The sequence below is a fragment of the Homarus americanus genome, unplaced genomic scaffold (assembly GCF_018991925.1).
Source record: "Homarus americanus isolate GMGI-L3 unplaced genomic scaffold, GMGI_Hamer_2.0 scaffold34360, whole genome shotgun sequence".
NCBI lineage: Eukaryota > Metazoa > Arthropoda > Malacostraca > Decapoda > Nephropidae > Homarus > Homarus americanus.
In genome coordinates, this window is record NW_024739403.1 from 2,477,199 (window position 1) to 2,499,638 (window position 22,440).

Below are 22,440 nucleotides of genomic sequence, written 5' to 3' on the forward strand. Positions count from 1 at the left end.
GTAGATTAATATACTCTTTTTGTCCTCTGATTTTTACTTTTTTTATTCCTCCCCCCTCAGGCTCTGTTGTGGGTCAGTGACCTGTGCCCAGGTGGGATATTCCCTATAAAAAATATTATTAGTTTTACTGTACAATATTACCAATACCTAATAAAGCCTTCCTATGTTGCTCATCAGAAAGAAATAGTGCAGCTATAAAGGCATCTCTATATAGTTCTCTGTGTTTTAGGAATCCTTTGTTGGAGTGTAGGTCATTTATCAATAAAAATGTAGAAAATCCCAGATTTACGAAAGTTCCATTCTTGGAAACCTTTTATAAATTGAAATACGTTTTATCATAGATTCCAATTATAAAAGATGAGATACGTTCCTACAAAAAATAAAGACATTCAATACATAGAACAATAAGGACATTCAAGACATAGAACAATACTTAGAGACAATGCTCTGGACAAGGCTCTCTCTTTCTAGAGAGTCCTTACATCTTATCTTCCCAGCCTGGTCACACAGACCAGCAAACTAATACTGTACTACTACACACTGAAGGCAAACAATACACAGAGACACATATAAGTCCAGAAGGGACGGATGGGTCGATGTGACAGTAGTGACTGAGATATGGGTTTGGGTCATTGGGAGGACCTGGACGGAAGTTCTGGTTGCCTGTAGCACATGCCACTTCATGAACATTCTCGACTTTTCATAGCCTTGGTGTTGTCCTGTCAATCTGTGATACAGACATTTATTTATCTGCTGTTTATATCATGCACGGCCTATTTGTGAGACGAATTTATTTTTATTTGTTTTTTAAACGTTCCAGAATATAATCGCATGGGGGGAGGGGTGCTGACCATAGCCCGAAGCCCAGGAATTAAATAAAGCAACTCTCCCAGCAACCTAACAAACATGACAAAATGCAGGGCCGGATTAAGCTTAATAGGGGCCTGAGGCACAGATCAACTTGGGGCCCCCTACCCTCAAGGTATATATATATAGCAAGAACTAAATATACCAAAATTTATCAATGATTTCATCAATATTAAGCTTTTGCAAAATAACACATTTAATGTTCATAAGAGACGGAAAATTGAGATGTTGCTAGGACATCGTTGAACGAAGTTCATGTTTTATATGCTTCAACTTTGAGAATGTTTGGATTTGGGGGCCCCTTAGTCGGGGGCCAGTGCCTCAAGTGCCTCATGGTTAATCCGGCACTGACAAAATGAAAGTACAGAATAGTAGGGATCTTGTCAGTCAACAGACCTCCATTACAATAACAGATAAAGGTATATTAAAACTAGGTAAATATGGAGGAGATAAAACTATATCTTACTAAAAGATGACAAAGAAAATACCAGATGTCTGACCAAAGGCTATATTGCTACTGTACTGTATAAACGAACAGTAGTTATGGAAGAAAATTAAGAGTGTTGAACAGGGTTACCAGGCTTATTTTTGCTCTCCCACTAACATATTCTTGATCGAATTACACTGGCTTCCAATTAAAGCAAGGATAGAGTTTAAACTCTTTCTAATGACTTTTAAGACAATAATGTTTGGTAAGCCTAAGTATTTGACCAACCTATCAAAATCTCATTGTATATTCTAAAATGATTTTATGTCGTAGTGATGATCCTTCACACCTTCAGGAGCCTGGAGCAGTACGGGAATATTCTTTTGCTGCCCAATTCTTTTCTTTTACCACACCCAGATAGTACAATTAGTTACCTGCATACGGGAAGCAGCTAACCTTTGTGGAGGCCTTAAGAAAAAACTTAAGACACTTCTTTCTTTTTAACAGGGTATGGCAGTGGAGAATTACAGGATTTAGGAAGTACTAAAATTTATGGGTATATGAATGATAGAAATCAAACTGCCACTTTTTGTGATCTTTTATTGTAGTACAGTACATTATTTATTTTTAATCTCGAGTCTTTCACTTTATAGTGCTTTGAGAACTCGTGAATTCTTTAGAAGAATTTGTGCTTCTGAGAAACAAAAGACCAGCTATTATTATTATTATTATAAGTAGAGAAGAATCAATTTCCTGAGTATTCCAAGGAAGTGTATGGTTTCAGTGGTGATTAATAGAGGTAAAATGTAACCGAGTGCAAGATAGATGTAAGATTGGGAGGATTCAGAAATTTGGGATGTACAGACTAAATTTTTACAGTAATTGTGTTTACAGAAGAGGGTACAGTACTGAAAAAAATAGGAAAGAGTGTGTAGACTTTAAAGATCTGGGAGAAGGCCTATGACAGGTGGATGAGGAGGCATTGTGGGAACAGTGTGGTATATAAGGAGAAGTTATGGAGTTGGAGGAAATACCTTAGTTCAGGTAAAGGACAATATATAAGAGGGTGATTATAAAACTGGGAGGTAGTTTTTAGGGAATGAATATAAACTTGATGTAAATAAGGAACTGAGGAATAGCACAATGCTTTCTATCTTGACATTTAGTAGTGAAACATGGCTTTGAAATGAAGTATAATCTTTTAAAATTGAAGTAAAATAAAATATATTAATTTTAATTACCAAAGGGATGTCTCTGGAGGTTAACAGACAGGATGGATTAAGAAAAAATAGTGAGTTGTTTTGGAATGATGGGAGCAGAGGATGTAAACTGTACAGCAGTGGAAAATGTGAAGAGATTCTTTGAGATGTTATGGAAATGTGAGAAGAATGCATGAGGATAGGAGAGTAAAGAGGGTGTACATAGGTAATGTAGTGGATGCACTGGGTAAAGTAAGTAAGAAGTAGTTGGGTACCCTGCAGATTCTTCTGTAATGGCCTCAGAGAGGAGCTCCCTCAGGGAATGAGACATTGCAGACAAGAAAACTCCATAACAACATGAACTGGCCCTAACAGCAGCCAATTTCAAATCACAACCCTGCTTATATAGATTTTTCACCCATTATCACAGGCTTCTTCAAGTCATATTCCTTCCTGACTTCTTCAAGTTCTTGATTGGCATCAATGACCAGTACTGGGGCTGGTGGTGCACAAGGCAAATGATTTAGTAACCACTTCTCATAGTAACTGTGCACCTGAGAAAAAAGATGAAAGTTAAAAACTTTAATAAGGGAAAATAATAAATTCTTCCACATTAATTTTGGCAATACACTTTGCTTCCACTATAACCTATTCATCTTTGCCATTCATAAGAACATAAGAATGGAGGAAACTGCAGTGGGCCTATTGGCCCATACTGGGCAGTCCCATTTACACCCAACCCCTATTGCTCATATAAGCATCCAACCTATGTTTGAAGCTATCCAGCATATTCGAGTCAAGTTTTACAGTAAAGTAAATAGTATTTGTAGATATTAAACTTAATAACTGATAGATATCACACTCAAAGAATAATAAAACAAAAACTCTGACCGACTCCAGATTACAGCTGCTTAAAATACATCTCACGTGTAAAAACTGTAAGTACAATTGAGGCATTGCAGATATTAGGAGCAACAACCTTGCAAAAATCATGTTTTGAGAAAATGAGCTTCAAAGTTTTTCTACACAAAAATTACAATAATTTAACCGAATATAAATCAATTTTCATGGGATTTATACCATATGGTTGCAACATGTTTGGGGAGATGGAAGGCCCAGCCACCTACCCCAGGTCCTAACTGGTATCCGCGGGCCAAACACTGATAGTATGTACGCTCGTCCAACAGACACCCCTTGAAATGAAGGTTAATTTTCCCAATATTGATGATGACCTTGCACCTTGGGACATTGACCATTTTCTACTACAGATTCAGGAGAAATATAAATAATAAAACAGACTTTGCATCCATATCGAGGTTGTCGCTAATATCCGCAATGCCTCAATTTAATAAATAACAAATGCTATATGCAACCCAACATACTGTATACACAACAATCAACCAGAAAATGAAGTGTTACATGGTTTGAGCACCTGAAGATTAACAACAGGTTGGAAAAAGATTAATATAAAAAATTGAAGTAAATTTTGATGAATTGAAAGGTGGTAATCATTTATCTACTATCAACACTCCTTTCCCAGTTGTATGGTTAAGGAGTACAGAAATCTCAAAGGAGGGGTAAACAATAAGGAGTCTTACAAGGCAAGTGTAGAAAATGAAAGACAATGGTCTCGTACAACCCCTATAGAAAATCTGCAAATTTAACTGAGGTGAGGGTAAGGGACACTAACCACTTTTAAATATTTGAGAGGAACGTCAGCCTCCTCGGATCGACCTCTTTTCATCATCCTACTGTGGACCACTTCCGGTGTAGTTCTCAAGTATACTGCAAGGAATAAATAAATAAATTTAAATTGAAAAAAAATAATAATAATAATAATTTTGCTTCTTATTTGCCTCTTTCTTTCATATTCTGAGTCCATGCTATATGAATGTGAAACTGGGACTCTGGGTGAAAGAAGAGGTATCACATTTGAAGCAATAGAAATGAGAGCAAAATATGGGATAAATAGGATGCAAGGAATAAGAAATGCAGATACAGGTTGTACCTCTCTAGTCCGGCATTCTGTGGTCCAGAAACTCCCGTGGTCCGGAACAATTTTAGTTTGTCCAATAGGTAGATAGGCAGCTTTTTTTTTCTTATCTGAATTATTATTATTATTATTACAGGAGTATTAAATTTTTGCTCCTCAGGCCCCAATGTGGGTCAGTGACCTATGCCCGGGTGGGCTAATCCCCGTAAAAAAACAACAACAACAAAGCCGCGAGAAATTAAGGTTTGTTTACATCCAGCAGTTCGGCTGCTCTCTCTCTCTCTCTCTGCTTGTCTATACAGAGTACAACATTTAACCCTTCAATATATATGAGCAGTAAATAAGTGTTGCTTTCATATTCTTATGTAGAGTAATGACGATATGTTTTCACATGTAATAATAAATAAATAATAATAATTAACGGTTTATTGAAAAAGTTCTGCAGCCCGAAGGCTGAAAATATACATTGGACATAAATGACTTATTACATACATTGGTGGTTTAACAAAAGCGCACTCACCTTTTTTTTACCATCAAAGGTTAGCTACTTATATTGTTCCATTTATTAACATTAAATAACATTACAGGTACTTCAAACAATATTAATTTTTTTACATTAATTTTACTACAGCTACAACCAGGGTCTTATTTTCTTCAGTTTTATATGTAGAACCAATCAGTCACTGGTTTTGTAAGCTTTAACATTAACAATGCCGGCAGCCGTCTCGTCTCCTCGTGTGTTTTAATATTCCACGTATTATTAATAAATTGTATTGTTAATTTTGCACACACAAACATTAATTCAATAAAAACAAATTCAGAAACATTAATTAAAATATATATGAACAGTAAATAAGTGTTGCTTTCATATTCTTATGTAAAGTAATGACGATATGTTTTCACGTGTGCGAACTTACATACGCGATCTCTCTTTTTTTCTTTACCATTATAGTTAGCTACTTCTATTGTTCCATTTATTAACATTAAATAACATTACTTAAAACAACCATATTAATTTTACTACAGCTACAGACAAGGTCTTATTTTCTTCAGTTTTATATGTAGAACCAGTCAGTCACTGGTTTTGTAATCAACGAAAACAATGCTGTCTGATTTCCTTGCGTTTTAATATTCTACGTATTATTAATGAATTGTATTGCTCATTTTGCACACACAAACATTAATTCAATCAAAAAGACTTTCAGTAATAAACAACAATGAATCTTTTGTACATAAGAGAAATGATGCTGTTTACACGATTGTGCACGTCGTCTGAACGTTGGTGGGCCGTTCAAACCCGTCGAAATTCGAGTTTCCGCCGTCAAAATTTTTAAATGTGTTGTTTTTTTTGTGTTCAAATAGAAAACGTCGAATTAAAAACTCACGAAATTTGAGAAGCTACTGTACGACATTAAACCCTTCAATATGTCTTCAAAGAGACCATGAAGCAGAGAAAATGGTGCTAGTGCTTCCAAGCCAAGTCACTATCTATCCAGGTAAAGGGTGAATTTCCATGGTCCAGAAATTTCCATGGTTCGGCACCGGTCAGGTCCCGAGGTTGCCGGACTAGAGAGGTACAACCTGTATCAGTCTGAAAATAACAGAAATTTGGACAGAGAGCTGATCAGGAATTGCTGAGGTGCTATTGGTAAAGTATCAAGTGTGATTCAAATGTAGATGGTAAGAGAGGAGAAGATGAACTGGAAGCAAGGATGGAGTGAAGGAAATACTGTCAATGATATGACACCATGATACCAAGTGGTTTATAGGGATATCACAGAAGAGGAAATGAATGACAACAAAAAGAAGAGAGCTTTGAGAGTTTGTTTTTGCTAAAAGCAACCTTTATGTCTTTATACTAAGGCGAAGTAAAGAACCTTGGCCAAAGGAAGGATACTTTCCCAGTCACATACTCTGGTCAGGATTAATTTGCTACCAGTGTGGACCCTGAGATCACTCTAGTCAAAATATCCTTGCTTTGTATTTGGGAGAAATATCCACTATTTAAATTTTAGAGTCACATTGTAAACCTATCTAATCTTTGACAAGCAGAAATAATATAAATGACGGCACAGTATACAGAGCAGATAAGACACAAAAAGGAAAACAAATAACCAGCCACTTTTGGAGACAGATGTAGAGGTAGCTAAGTTATGAACAAAATAATGAATAATAAGGTTTGTGCAGTAAATTAGCTTCTAACAAGAGAAAAATTGATAGAATAAGATATGTGGGATACTTCAACCATATAATTAGGGATGAGCAAATAATGGTATGAGATTTTAAAAGATAAAATTGAAGCTAAGAGGGCCTGGGATGGGTGAATTAATTTAAAATCTGGGTCTCTGTAAAGATGTAAATTTTAAGAAGTTTGGTTATGATGCAAAAAAACATTTGGAGTGGAGTGCCATAGTTGCCAACCATCAGACATGAGGAGAACACCTTTATTGAATAATTAACTGTTATACCAATGAATACAGGCATATAGCCATTGTCCAACATACACATAAGTATCATCAGTGACTTAAGATGCCTGGAGTACACTCTCACCAAAACTTCACGAACGCTATAAGCACTGTGTAATCTGAAAAATGAGCAAAGAATCTGAAACCATTCCAAGATGACAAGCCCTATTCTGCTCATTCTCACATTCATCATGCCCAGGTGTTTGAGCAGTTTTGTTGAGAGTGTACATACAACAAAACTCAATGAGAGATGGCCAACTTGATAACTATAATAATGATAATAAACTGAATTTCACACACCCAGTATGTTACCTACCAATAAGATCAATTCCAATGTCCAGTTTAGATTCAAGGAGGTCATAGTATTCACAAAGAACACTGTATTCTGGTTCTTTCAGATGGCCACAGTCATGACCACTCTCTAAAAAACAGTACCTATAAAGTTTATCAAACATTAGTGAATTCACAGTTCACTCTGGTCAATAAGATTCACTTGGCTCTAAAATCACATTACTTTTATGTGGTACAATGAATTTTAAATCTATAATGCAATATTCATTTACTATGAAAGACATACTGTACACCAGTGGTCCCCAACCTGTAGTTCTGGCAATAGTGGAACCATACTGTATTATGGAGCCTGCAAGGGTTTATGAGAAAATTGTGAATTATTTGGGATTCTTTGTAAGAGTGAGATTAATGACAATATGTAATAACTTGATACAAATGTCATTTACAGGACATGTGTATTAAACCCAGACTGGGCCCAGAGATAGAGCCAGCCTTCTCACTGGGATAAATACACACATCCTGCCCAAAAGTAAATGGAAAAGGTATGCAACTGGTAACAGTTAGACGAGTAAAACTGCAAATAAATGTACAGTATACATGTATATGATTGTTTTCCTGAATGTAGATCCTAAGTTTTGGCGCCCTCCACTATATTTACAACGATAAACGTGGCCCAGAACCTACAAAAGGTTGGGGACCATTGGTGTATACTGTACATACTCTAAATTATTAGTCCTATAAAAAGACACCTTCATAGGGTGGTCACAGTGCTATCTGTATCTATTACTCCAATCTATTACATACATCCCCAGCATAACTTAAAAAGAGCATGCAAGTTTCTACATCACAATTAATTAATCCCTAATCTGCAGCTATTGAAAAACTGGCTTACTGCTGTATGTGCAATAAAAATCAAGATTCTTAAAAAACAAGATATATAAATGGTATTCACGTATAATTAACGACATGCATGCAGAATAAAAATTAAAATATTCGAGAACTCATTTATTTACAATTCTTCACCCATTGTGGAATGTTTCTGTGTGTGGAGGCCGAGGTACTAAGGGGAAGGAGGGAGGGTAAGGAAAGAGGAGCTGGGGGTGGGGTGGTGGGGGCACTGTCACTAAAGGCAATGAACATGTGTCTTCCATGATGAAAAAGATAAGTAAGAGCCCTATTGAGATGTGGGTCGTTTGAGGTCTACTGGGATATGTGAGGTGCTTTATGAATGCTAACATTAGTGCACAATTTAAAAAAAAACCAGTTGTTCGCATATGATGTACACTCGCAACAAAAAGTATCGGTGCATACTGTAGTGTGAACAATTTGAGACCAGTGACGATAGGTATTGGGAAAGGCGAGTTGTTCCAGCTGTATGTTGGCAGCCCTGATTGTCAGCCATATGGCAACACCTAGTGAAGGGGGGGGGGGTTATGAGGATACACTTACCAACCTTCCCGACATATCACAGTGTATACGTATCGTTTCGGAACTCGTCGATCTCACCCTGCACCGATACTTTATGGTGCGAGTGTACATCACAGTCGTATAACTGACTGATTTATGGAATTTAAGCTCAAAGCCAAGCACTGCATAGTTGCATGGGTGGCCTGAGGTCTCATATGAAGAACATCAGTTGTATAAGTGGCCTCATATAAGGGATGTCAGTTGCATAAATGGCCTCATGAGAAGGATATCACAGTTGTATTAGTGGCCTCGTGTGTGGGATGTCACGGTTATATAAATGGCTTCATGTGAGGGATGCTACAGTATAAGGGTTAAGTCGTAACCTTATCAAAGGTAATATTAATTTTCAGTCACAGCACAACAAGATATACTGTGCATGATACTGAAGAGCTCTAAGTAATAGTAAACACCAATCACATCAAAATCCAGCCCCCTTCCTTCTAAGTTGCCTTTTTTTGTAAGGGATTGGCGTGATGTTCTGACACTCATAACTGAAAACTAAGCATGTCACCTATTATTCTGAAGTGATCTTTCTATCAGCTTAACGGGGCTGCTGCTCTGCTGGAGATGAATGTTGAGGCGCGTTAGTTGAACATATGACTGGAATAGGAAGCTCCACCGTTCTGGGTCTTCATACAGCTTCCCAAGTAGATTATGACCCCCAAGATTGGTCCACAAGTCAATAGGTTCCTGAAATATACTATGTATTGTACTGTACTTTACTATCGTGGACAAAAGTTCGCTCCCTGTAGTGAAACTGAGACACGGGAATGAGTCTTCGAACTGACTTACCCTGATTGTTATCTGGTGCGGGTGTGCTGTGCGGGTCGATACTGCTTCAGTTTGGGAAGGAGCGAACTTTTGTCCACGATAGTACAGGGTACTACTAATTTTGCTTAGACTCAATAGGCACCCAAGCATTTTGTTTTGTCTAAATTCAATTGAGAATTTCTCAAATGAACAAGTTTCCTTATACAAATTGTTCACAACATCTGAAAAACTATTTTAAGATTACCTACCACATAAAGCGGAACTCTCTTAAATTAAGTAGTACAGTATATAACTACGTATACAGTAAACTCTCTACTTCCATAGTCTCCAAGTTCAAAATATCTATATAAAACAATAAATCAATTCAAATTATATTTTCCAAGCCTGATATGTACACCATTTGCGATACCACAGATGTCAGGATCGTGGTAAAAAAACAAAACATGACACATTACTTACTGTAATGTATGGTGACTGAAAATTTTCAAATGAGAAATTTTAATTAAAGAGTATTTTCCTGCATTACAAATACTTGTATCCTAAGAAAAGTTTGGTTTGAATCCAAAGCAAATGAAGGGTGGAGTAGGTCATCATTTACAATAGAGCCCATCTGATGAGCAGATGCAGATTGGTATATACAGTACTTTGTAACTTGACTTGAGAGAAGTGTGGCTGCTACACCGTGACATCACTTGTCAAACATACTACAGGGTATTTCACTTCTAGGACCCACCAGCACTCATGGGTGGTAAGTACAATGAAAATTTTGTATTTTTCTATTCACTTTCATTTTTGGCTTTCCTAATGTGCCCTTACTGTATAGGATATACAGGTACAGTATTGAGAGAATGAGTAGTGCAAGACTGGTAAAAAAAGAAGGTACTGTACAATAATTCACAGATTGAAAGTAAGTTTCTAACATACCTGGTGTGTGGCCACTCCTGGCGTGGCAGAAAAGTACTGCAAGAAGGTAGATTTACCACTGCCAATGTTACCCTCTATGGACACTGTGAAAGGCCGGGATCTCATCTTCATCTCTGATGGCATCTAGTGAATGAAAAGACAATACTGCATTGTATCGTATTTGTATACGGTTACTGTGAGAATGTGAAAGCATGAAAATAAATGTAAATGCTTGCACACTACTTATAAATCAAAGATGACGTGTCTCTTTTTATATAGAGTATATTCTGTTAACACTGCACATAATCCCTCTGCCTTTCTATCACACATACAGTACTGTATATGTCTATTTACTTGGTACTCCGAGTCTGTGCTCATATTTCTCAGAAATTTAATTACTTCTTAAACCCAGAACCCAGTTGTGAGAGGTACATGTTACTGCTGTATCACAACACCCCATTTAATGAATTTTGCTCATATAGTACATATTTTTTCTGTCTTCCACAATTATTTTATGGTTTGAAAATTAAAATTATTATATACAGGTATACTGTGAATGTTTCAATTTGGGAGGCAATGGCATCACTTCCTAGTTCTATGTAGGCTTCAACGTTAACCAGACCTGTTCAATAACCGACTCCAAATGTTTTTTTACCTTACCCCCATAACTACCCTGAGTTGAGGTAAACTATGTAATAGGTTAACAAGTACTGTATATTAATAATAATGTCAGGAAGTATAAGTAAATAATTAATTAAGACCTTATTAATGATGCAAGGGATAAAGAAGGGTCCTGCCTACCATCTACAATACAAACTACTGTACAAGTATTACCCGCTAACATGATATAAGTTCCTTAAACTACGGTGCTGTTTGAATTTGTATTAAATGAATCCAAAAAAACCATTGAAAATCATGTAAAAAGTGAGAGATATGTGTTGGAGGGAAAGAGAGAAGAGTATGATGATTAACAAGCAAGCATTAATGTATTATGTGTTTAATACAATGATATAGGCACAGTACAGGGCATGAGACCACATTCCCAAAACATACACCAAAAAATTCCTTTAAGGCGACACTTTTTCTCACTTCACTACTAAAACTCATCATTTCAAAACACTTTTTTTTATCAATTATAAACAAGTATCCCTCGCTTAACAAATAGATTAGGTTCTTTAAACAATTCGCTATGTGAATTTTCGTATCTTGAATAATATAACACACGGGAAAAATAAGGTTCGGCTCCCCAATGACAAGAAAACCCCCAAAACATGAAATTCGTTCACAAACAAAAAAATGCTACACAACAATTGTAATTTACTACCTAACAAATTAAGGATAAAATAAAATACAATTTAATATAACTTTGCTACATTACCTTAAGGGAGGGCAGTCAGGGTTCATCAAAATGGGTGAGGAGGGATGGACTGAATAAGCGCCTTACTCAGCGAGATGAGGAGGGCAGTCCACCTAATCATTGCTGTTTGCTAAGGACACCACAGTCACATCAGAGACGGAAGGAGCGGAAGTAAATCCGCTGGTGGAGGGAGTGGAACTAGAAATTGAGGATGCAGTTATCCATGATTTGGAGATGGACCAAGATCTTTCCTGATCTTTGTAGGGTCCTCATTATGTTCATGAAGCTTTATTACCTCCAACTTCGTCTCAAGAGTCATAGCCATACTAATTTTCTGTAGCCAAAGAATCACCAGAACATTTGGATGCGAACAGAATAATGAGAGGATGGAACACAGATAAAAATATGCATTTCCCACATACAAATAGCAAAACGAAAGATGCGGGCTGTGTGGGGATGCAGGATAGAAGAGGCGAGGGGGGGTTGATCAGTGAGTGAGAATACATCTCTGTGCATCTCTCCAAGTTGGCTGCCTCAGCTGACTCCCAGGGGTACATGAATTAAATTTTTGCTAGGACTAAAACTTTTATAAGCAAGGGTAACTTTCATTAAATATGAAGAAGTTTTAAATTAGGAAATTCGTAAAAGTGAATTTTCATATTTCGAACATTCATAACGTGAGGGATACCTGTATATAGTAAAGCCCCTAGTCCACTCACTGGCGATACAGTACAGTACCACTACTTTTGCTTAAAGTATAGGTACAAACCCTTCAGCAATAACAACTCCAAGCTTTTATTTATTTATATTTATTTTTACGGGAATTAGCCCACCCGGGTCACAGGTCAAATGACCCACAACGGGGCCTGGGGGGTGAAACTTAACTAAGTACAGTACTGCCCCTCTGCAGCATTAATTTTTTTTATCCTAACAAAAATACTTTACATACCTCCGATGCAATGAAGCCAAAGCTTTTTTGTAGAATCAAGGATGCTGGTAAAGGTGACATCCCTGTTTTTGAGGAGCTCATTATTGAACGACTGTGAAAGTTTCTCTTTGGTGGTGATAAGTGAGAGTCCACAAGCAACTTTCTTGTGGTGGATTCATCAAGGCTGCAACCCTCAAGGAACTCCATTGAGGAGTCTTCTGTAACAGCAACTTTAATTGTCGATTCAGTCAACACTTTAGAACACATTCTGAAATAGAGAAAAACTAAATTAAATGAAAAAAAAATACCAGGGATGTTAATTACCATACCTTTATACCTTACACTGTGGCGACCAGTGGTGTAATGGTCAGCATCCTCGCAAGTGAGCAGACTCGGCTTCGACCCCAGGGTAGTGTGAAACCATGGACAGGTTTCTTTATGCCATTTGTCTCTGTCTAGCCAACAGTAATTGGGGACCTGGATGTTAATCGATTTGCGGATTGTGTTCCAGGGTGATGGTTAGCCAGTGCAGTTGGCGAGTTGTCTGGTCTTCTTGGACAATTCCTTGACACTGGGTCATGCAGATCATTAACTCAGGGTGTGGTTGTTGTGTTGGTGACAGATTCTACACTTTAAACAAATTCACGCCTAGGTTGGGCTTGGGCCAGCCATCCTCATACACAGGGGGCAACCATTATTATTTATTGTACCTTACACTACTTTTTAAAACTGTAACCATACACTGAAAAATGAAGCTATTAAGCACAATCCAGTTTTATCAGTCCCTAGTTTGGATGAGCTGATTGGTTGGATGGTTGCACGACAAGTTGCATGGCCACTGTCAAAATTACCACCATATTTTTTCACTTTTTTTTTAATATTAAAATTGATGTAAAGTTTCTGGCAATTTGCTGTTGAGGGGTTCAGTATAGGTAATATGAAGCATGAAATACCAATGTCAGATTTTTCCAAGTCAACCTGTGATGTAAACAGTGAGTAACTCTAGAAATAATGTTTTTTACCATCAACAGATCAATTAATGTAACATCCTCATTTCTTAGGATTGACAACTTCAGTTTTCAAAACATTTATCTTTTGCAATCCTTGAAAGTTTTGCATTTATCCACCCCAAGGTCTGCCCACAGCCTCAGGTAGACCAGTGCACACTATTCAGGCCTATAACATCACTCAGGATAAGACATGACTATCATGTTCTCTCTGACTCTGTTAACAAGCCCCCATAACAACCGTAATTACAACTCCTATACAGTACAGTATTCTGTTAAAAACACTTTCCTGGACACTGTTGATGTGTTACTGGAGTATTGCCAAAATAAGAATACAAGGGGTCCTCGACTTACAAACACCCGCCGACACGAACAGGGTTAAACTTGAAATTCATAGTACGTATTTTATTTACCAGATGACTTATTTTTTTACTTTCATTTACTGTATTTTCATTCTATTTCTTCTTTTGTCTTAAATTAATTAATTTTAGATGTACAGTACAGTATATAGGGACTTAGGCTATGATATAGTGGGATTTTAAACAGTGTTCTGTAAGTACAGTAGGGGGCAGGGAAAAAACACTTTTATTTGAGTTGCAGGCTGCACTTTTCAGGCATCGTTTGTATGGCTGTAACAAACACCTGTGCAAAATTTCATGCCATTTCATGCATACTTACCCTGCCGTATCGCGAACGACTTTTTGTCAACTTTTAGTGTATACCAAAAATTAGGTGTCATTTAATGTTTTCCAGGATAATGATAAATTTTACATGGGTGACATCGATTTAATTCACATGTTATTTTACAGGTACACCGTATAGAAAATCATTACAAGTTCATATTGACATTCTTTTTTGTGCGGAACCTTGGCATCATTTTCCTAGACAATAATCTTTGCCTAATATATCCATCTCTCGATTCGTATCCCGTCACTTCAGTGCAAGCTTCAGTCATCACTTTTATGCCTCTCTCGACCGCCTGAGTGCTGTTTGGCCACTTGGGCACCACTAATGGTGTCTCAAGAATGTCATTAACCTGTAGATTTGACAGAGAAGCAATGTAAGGAGGCTCAGTCTTGAGTTCATTCCTCCAGTTAATCATGGAATGATAGTTTTTTGCTTGCCACTTTAGTTTCGGAGTCACCACCTTTCTCATGTTGACTACAGGAGGCACATCCTCATTCCCATCACCATCTTTACCCTCCTCATCAGTATAGTTTAACAAATTCTCGTCAACAGCAGCATCAGAATCTTCCTCCTCCTCTTCAGATCTGCCAGTGCATTCTTCCTTTTGCTGATTCTCCTCTCTAATTTTTCTTATCATTGAGACAGCTTTTTCTCTAACAGTCATGTCCTCATCTGCACACATACCAAGAAGAAGTTGATCTGTGTGGGCGAAGTATGCATTTCTCTGGACAGCCTTCTTCACTATCGTCTCCTCCTCACTATTCAGGTGTTTCATATATAGCAGGGACTGGAATACGTTCCTTGAGCCGTGTGTTACGTAAGGGTGTATCTTGATGTAAAACCACATTGGAGCACTGAACTTTATTATTGTAATGACAATTCTTTTCAACTCATGGCTGGGTCTTGATGTTGCTACATACAGCCTGAGGATTCTACTCCATAAGGTGTTCCACCTTGACACACAGGGAGGACCTGGCTCAATAGCAGCCAAGTCATCTTCAACAACACCTGTGATAACTCCTTTACAAATCCTATACAGGTATTTCTGATCCCAGGACAGATCTTTCTCCACTTCATCATTAAACACAGGGAAATCAGGGAAACTGACTGGCTGGAAGGCGACAACTGGAAGCTCAGACAAAGACTCCTTGATCTGCTTTCCAATGGGACCACGCCAATGCTCAGGACCACTTGGTTTACCATCATAGTGATAAAAAACTGCGCGGAAAGGCAGCTCATTTCCGTGAAGCTGACATATGAAATAATGGAGCGGGTGACCAAGTAACATTTCAAGATGATGAATGACTCCATTTTCTGATCCTACATTTACATTGGTTCCATCACAACCAACACACACAATGGGCTGCTGGGTTAGATTTTTCTCCACCAGAAACTCGTGAATAGTTTTGGCAATCTGCTTTCCGTGTCCAGTCTTGGGAGTCACATGTGTGAGATATTCATTGCCAGGCTCAACCATGATGACATAATGATCTTTCACCATCATCCTCGAACTCCATTTCTCGGTCTTCTCATTCTTTATCATCACACGAGTGGCGGTCTTCTTACCATCAAAATAGAGTGACGTCAAATTATCTAAACTAGCCATCTCAATTTCTTGCCTCTTAAATCGGTATTTTTGTCTCGCATCCCGCAGCTTATGTGGTCCAATAACCTGACTCTTGTCATCCTTTGTGATAATGCCATAGTCAGTTAAGGTGGCAGTAGCAATGGCAGCTCCAGCATAATCACTAATCAAGTATCGGTCACAAGCGGCAGCCAGTGTAGGGAGTCTTGTCCGGTTCTGTGAACTGGTGTCTGTCAGAGCCCTTGGATCAGGGACAAAATCAGCATCAGTATTGACGAGAGGAATATCTCTTGAATCATCTGAATTATCCTCAACATAAGGAATATCTCCAGCTACCAGATATCTATGTTTTTGCTCAAGCTGTCTCCTAACTCTGTCCGCATCATGCTTCTCTCTTGCCGTCACTCTGTCCCACATCTTCGTCACTTTCATGTCAACCCCTGCTATCTTCATCTTCCTATCACCTCGCTGGTCAAGGAGAAACTGCACCTCACGTTTGGGAACTTTTATAACACAATTACATGCCAGGTGATATCCGTCACACTCCTTAACTATGCACCTCACATCCTGACAGGAGGCAAGGGGACAATAACAGCTACAGATATCAAACAACTCTTTCATTTCTACCTGAAATGCAGCTTTTTTGCCTACATTCTTATTCTTACTTAGTTCAATTCCTCTACTGTACAATTTTCTCAACCTTTCCTCAATATTTTTTTGGCTAAGAAGAGGAACATTCTGCCTATCTCCAATTGCTTTTTCCCATATTTCTGAACAGTCCTGGGCGGCCATCTTTATAATCATTGAGACACCTGCAAACTTTCCGTCATCACATTTATATCGCCAGCAGTTCTTTAACATCTCGCCTTTCGAGGGAAGTTTGTCCACTGGAAGAACACTTGCAGAGCCAAACAATGCATGATCTGTGGCTGCCCTCGTTAATACAGTAGCCATCTTGATAGCAAATTGATCAGATCACCTGAAAAGAAAAAGAAAAAGTTAGTTATTAGAGCAATTTCTGAAAACACATCATCAATAGGCTTCTTGTGCATTAGTAAATAACGCCAAAATTAGTTAATCAGAAATATAATGTAGCCTAATTCAAATAAATGAAAATGGAAAGTATGTAACTAGTACTGTGCCGCCAACTTGCCCCATTTTTGTTGAGCCAACTTGTCCCAGCCGTACCAGTGATCATAAATAAATTATTTTGGTATATATCAAGAAGCCTAACATGAACTGTTTCATGGATAAACAATCCTTAAGCGCTAAGTTGAATTATGGCTAAATTGGATACTACAGTACTTGTCTATAACCTCACACATGTTACAGCAAACCTTATAAGAGAATAAAATTTACTTACCAGCATCAAAATCAATTTTCCCCCACTCTAATCAAGACGTGCGGCGTCTCAGAATGACTGCTTATGGGTGACTGAGGAAGCACGTGGTGATCCTGCGGTGTGAACTGCTTAACGGTAACTATTTGAATAATTTCAAGTGCGCCAACTTACCCAGGTCTCCCCTACATTACAGTACAGTAACACAACATTGAGAAATGAAATGAGAAAAGGCTGATAATCAATATAGACATAGCACCATACTCATCTGCAACAAGACAACTTAAATGAAATAAGAGATATGAAAAAAGTTGATAAACACTGAACAGAACATTGCACCGCCACAGCGGCTGTTTGGCTAGTACTGTAGGTAAATTTAAAAATTTCAGTAGAAAATGCGGCAGACTAAACCTCGACATATCAGCTTCAAATTTGGCATGGAGTCTTAGATATGTATAAGGAACAATGCCTGAAGAGTGCAGCTTTGAGCAAAATTTCACTGCCCCCTAAAGTACAGTATGCACATAGCATGTCTTCCGACTTATGTACAAATCCGACTTGAGATCGTCCTCAGGAAAGAAATCCATTCATAAGCCGGGAGCCCCCTCTACTGTAGGGCACTTTATGATACAGTGTTGTCGAAAAAAAAAAAAAATCGGTTTTTTCACTAAAAAATTAAATTTTGATTACACAAAGTGGGCATGGCTTTGAAGTAGAGGAAAAGTGTAGGGTAAGAACATGCAAAATAAAACCCAACTATTACAGGAAGCTTTAATGAATGTAATATTCAAGAACAGGTGCCTGGATGAAGGAGCTGAGTTACGAAGCTTTTCAAGAAAAGTAACGTCCTTCAGTTTATCAATAACTTCCCAAAAATGTTGAAGGAAATAAAATTTTTGCCAAAGCAATCACCATGAAACCTAACAACGGTAAATTTTTCTTGAAGCTCTGTTCACTTGTAGCAAGTTAAGAATATATTTTTTTAGTGTACAGTATTTGTGTGTGCCGAGACCGAATATGACCTTCCTTTTTGGCGGAAATTAGCCGGGTTTTTTAAGCGATTTTTTTTCGTTTGACGTTTTCCGAGAAAAAAGTGCCTAAGCGACTAACATATACACAATAAAACACTAGAAAAACAATACGCAAACCAAACCTAACCTAACTTAACTGACTCTCACCATATGATGGAAACATCTATTTTTTACCTTATTGGCCTGGTTCTTGTTCGTCGTTGGATTCTGGGATTCTTACCCAACGCCACATATGTTGGTCTTTACGATATTTACATTCAGTCTTGCTCTTAGTACACTTTACTGAGGTTGGAAGAACACCATGCGATCAAAAAATGCTATAGTTTCTACGTTATTTTTTTTCCAAAAACTCGCAATCAGCTCCATATACTACTTTGTGACACCCATCGCAGACTTCCATGGTCGGAACTGAACTTGAATTTCAAAATATGAGAGACCCAAAATAAAACTCAATTTTGATTGGGCCAAATATACTCTGAATTAGCAAAAACACTTTTGACGTGTACGTGTACGCATGCGAGTCATGATTTATGAAGGAGACGCAAGACACACTCAGTGTTAGGTGAGAGGCAGACGATAATGGCACCATGTTAATGAAAGAAAATAGAAAAAATTTTGGAAAAGCTATCTCTGTTATTATACATTTCTGCAGGTAATGTAATAGATGAAAATTATATTATAATTAGACGTCTTATTTGAATATGATAATAGATTAGGGGTAGGAATGAACGAAGCTACAAGAAAATAATACCCTAACAACTCTCAAATATAGTATCAGTATACAGTACATGCCTAACCAAACCTAACCTATCCAGGAGGGCAGAGCCCCTTGGACTCCCTCAGTTTGTAAACCTAACCTAACTGAACAAGAAAAAAGAAAACCCAGAGGAACCTGTGAAACCAAACCTCACATTTTCCCTCTACAGTACCTCAAAGCTTTGCCCACTTAAACAACTAATATTGTTGGTAATTTTATCATTTAAAATACTGTACTCGAAAATTTTAATTTCTGATGGAAATGCTATACAGGTAGAATAAATTTTTATAATTTTTTCTTTCTCCCTATAGAAGACTCAATATATAAGTAGATTTGGCAACTATTAAATATTAACCATGAACACTTCTGTAACATGTAAAATATTACATTTATTATATCAAAAGCTGCAATACCTAACCAACCTAACCTAATCTAACCAAACCTATTTTGCACTTTAAATTAGTTTTTAGTTTTTGTTGTCCTACTTTGCACTTTCACTGTGGAGGTTTTGTCCAAGGGGCTTTTGTCCTTGAGGGCTTCTGGGTATTATTGTTTCGGTCATGCAGTGAATTTTAGGATTTTAAGCTTAGGTTACATTTGGTTAGTTAGGTTAGGTTGAAATTTTTTTATTGTTTTTTGAACGATTCTGACCTATAGGTACATAACTGAAACGACAATTTCAACGGGTTTTGTCCGGACATACCTGGCCCACTAGGCTTCACAACTTTTGCTTGATGAAGTTACAGTTCAGAGAACTAACTGTCAGGGCAAACATTTAGCTTTGGGGGGTTAATATTCGGCCAGTGGCTGTCCGCAGGTTTCCAATTTTGAACATTACAGAAACAAAGACTATAAAAAAACAAACATCGAACTTCATATTATTTCTGGTGCAAATCAATATTAACAGAGTATCTCACAAATTTCTGGGCGTAAATTTCTGTATCTGCCATGTTGCCAGTCACTTTTCTCCTCCCCTCCTCCTGCTCTTTCCAACATGATAACCCATGATCTTCAAGTAACGTGTCATGTGACTTGGCTGGCTAATCATTATGAAGGACCCATTTTGAAGGCTCGTGATGGCGTGCGAAAAGTGCTCTCTCCCTTATCTAGCTGTTATTCAACGAGTTTATCAGAACAATGGTGAAGCAATCCAAATATTACAAGATCACGGTGTCCTACCAAGACTGTGTCCTAAGTGTGGAAAGTTCAAAATAAGAAAATACATAAATTCTTTTGTCTGTAACCAAAAGCATACCAGATCGCCCAGCTGTATCCTCCACCACAGTAGCAGATAAGCTTAAAAAATGATTAGGTTAGGTTAGGTTAGGTTTATTGTTTTATGGTGTGTTTTGCTCAAACCTGATTGCCATTTTTGTGCAAATTTGCTATTTGTGTTACAAATTATTGTTTTACTTCAAAAACCGCTAATTTGCACCAGAAATGAAGGTCAGATTCGAGTAAAACACACCATGATACACCAATAAACATAATTTTGTATCTCAAAACCTGAGGACAGCCAACGGACGAATATTTACCTCTTATGGATTAAGAGTTGTGAACTCTTGGAACAATCTGCCAGACAATGTTGTAACTGCCTCAAGAGTGAGTTCATTCAAGGATCTTAACACTGGCGCAGGTTACACATGCTGGAGCCTGTTACATGCCAAGCTTATTGCCAACAATGCGTAAAACAGATGTGACCGATTGTTCAAGCGGCTAACGAGTCGAACAGTAGTGAATAAGATAAAGTGCAGATACTTAATTATTAAAGAGACCACAAACTTGAATTCGAGGGTATACACCATGTCATACCTGTTGGGTGCACGTCTCTTGGGAATATTTCCCGCCAAATACTGAGTGCCAGCATTATGCATGTTAACCAGAACCTCCCAACAATCACGCCACTTCATTTCTGTTTAGAATATCACCTGCCGTAGTCCTCGCTCTTCCAAAACATCTTCACGTGAAGGTTCATGTTTGTTGTCGTCACGTGTAAATTATACTTCCTGTTTTGTACACACCGACATGAACTATCGCAAATTACAGCCAGGGAGTATATGGCAACTTATGCAGGGCGCGTTTATTCAAATATGTAATGACGAGTACCAAAGATTCTTATTATAGGAGGCTGGCTTACTCCTTTTTTTTATCCTGCCGCGACGGTGGTTTTGACAAACGGCCGTTGAGTATAGTCCATAGCGCTTTGCGTGATATTGTACATCGCGCAATTGCGGGGCTGGACCGCCGGATCCAGGAACAAAAACAAAAGGGGTCAAAGAAGTTGTGGGTGGGAGAACATGACAAGCACAGCGAGCCCACTCAGCTGTGTTATGAAATCTGACTAATATCATAGAAATTTTGAAGCCATGTGCACTTGACATTAGGAGATTTTCTGAGGACAATAGTAATTACTTTTTACTTTACAAAACTGACTGCATTAAAGAAAGGGTATTGGAATTTTCAGATGAAAGGGGGGTCCGGACCCCCAGGTCCCTCCTGGATCCGCCCTTGCAACATTATATTTTGATTGAATAATCTGGCGTTATCGCAACAAGGTTAAGTCGGGTTAAGTTAGGTTAGTCTAAATATAAGTTGACCGCACGCTATAGTAGTGTGGGGTACGGGTTATTTGGTTCACACTCAGGATGGGATGGAGAAAGGAAACTCATAATGTGCTCTCTGTATGCATATTGTATTGGATGTACAGTGCAGCTTGGTGCTGGGAAGTGGCAGCGTGGTTACAAGCGTGATGTAGAGAGAGCTGGTTGGTGAGGGTGCTCAGAGGAGGACCAGCTTGTGGGTCGCCATGCTCGCCGGTGGGAGCGAGGGCCGCCAGGCAGGAGCGGAGGTGGTGTTACTTGAAGACTGGCTGTAGGTAGAAAGAGAGGTAGGTCACCACGAGGTCAGGTCTTATGTAGCGGAGGTAGGCGTGGCTTAATAGTTGACCTCCGTCATGTAAGGCGGCGCTGGTTGACCTAGACCATGAGGCATACACTGGGGAATTCGCGGGGTCGGCTACTCAGCGACAAACAGCGTTTGTAGGGGAGGAATCCACTACAATACTCCCCCTTCCCTCCAGGCGGTGTAGGAGACTTGTTGTCTGCAGGGTTGCATGGCACATGTGAGGCAGAACGGGCGGTGCATGCCACATGTGAGACAACGGCGAGGGCGTGGATGAGCCGGCCGCTAGGGGGGGGCTACTCTGTCTAGATACACGAGATCTGTGGGAGAAAAGAGGGGGAAGGAGGGTTGTGGAGGCGATGAATGTTGTGCTTCCCTCACGACCGGTACAGAGTCCTCAGATGCGCCTGCTGGGGTGTGTGGGCCTGGGTCAGGAGCAGGGGCTGCATTAGGAAGAGTGTCCAT

The 22,440-nt window shown here is 38.5% G+C and overlaps 1 protein-coding gene across 4 annotated transcripts; it reads right to left on the reverse strand.

Annotated features, from left to right (window-relative positions):
* Nucleotides 1-1,874: 1,874 nt before the first annotated feature.
* Nucleotides 1,875-21,129, reverse strand: LOC121874716 (deoxynucleoside kinase-like). Of its 4 annotated transcripts, none has more exons than XM_042378992.1 (7): nucleotides 21,003-21,129; nucleotides 12,690-12,936; nucleotides 10,405-10,527; nucleotides 9,221-9,399; nucleotides 7,268-7,386; nucleotides 4,184-4,278; nucleotides 1,875-3,047 (listed from the first exon to the last, which is right to left on the reverse strand). In XM_042378992.1, the coding sequence occupies exons 1-7, from the start codon at nucleotides 21,047-21,049 to the stop codon at nucleotides 2,895-2,897; spliced, it is 963 nt and encodes a 320-aa protein (XP_042234926.1). In that variant the 5' UTR covers nucleotides 21,050-21,129; the 3' UTR covers nucleotides 1,875-2,894. The 4 variants fall into 4 exon arrangements, with proteins under 4 accessions (XP_042234926.1, XP_042234927.1, XP_042234924.1 ...); XM_042378993.1 differs by having other exon boundaries at nucleotides 12,690-12,886; nucleotides 20,887-21,118; XM_042378990.1 differs by having other exon boundaries at nucleotides 20,887-21,117.
* Nucleotides 21,130-22,440: the final 1,311 nt, after the last annotated feature.

Bases quoted from the DNA above. Each gene is read 5' to 3' on its own strand.
- LOC121874716 (XM_042378990.1), bottom strand. From the start codon at position 20,984: ATGAAGTGGCGTGATTGTTGGGAGGTTCTGGTTAACATGCATAATGCT. The intron at 9,400-10,404 runs GTATGTTAGAAA...AGTATATTTCAG, and splicing joins CAGGAGTGGCCACACACCAG to GAACCTATTGACTTGTGGAC. The intron at 3,048-4,183 runs GTTAGTGTCCCT...CTTTTTTCTCAG, and splicing joins CTCTCAAATATTTAAAAGTG to GTGCACAGTTACTATGAGAA.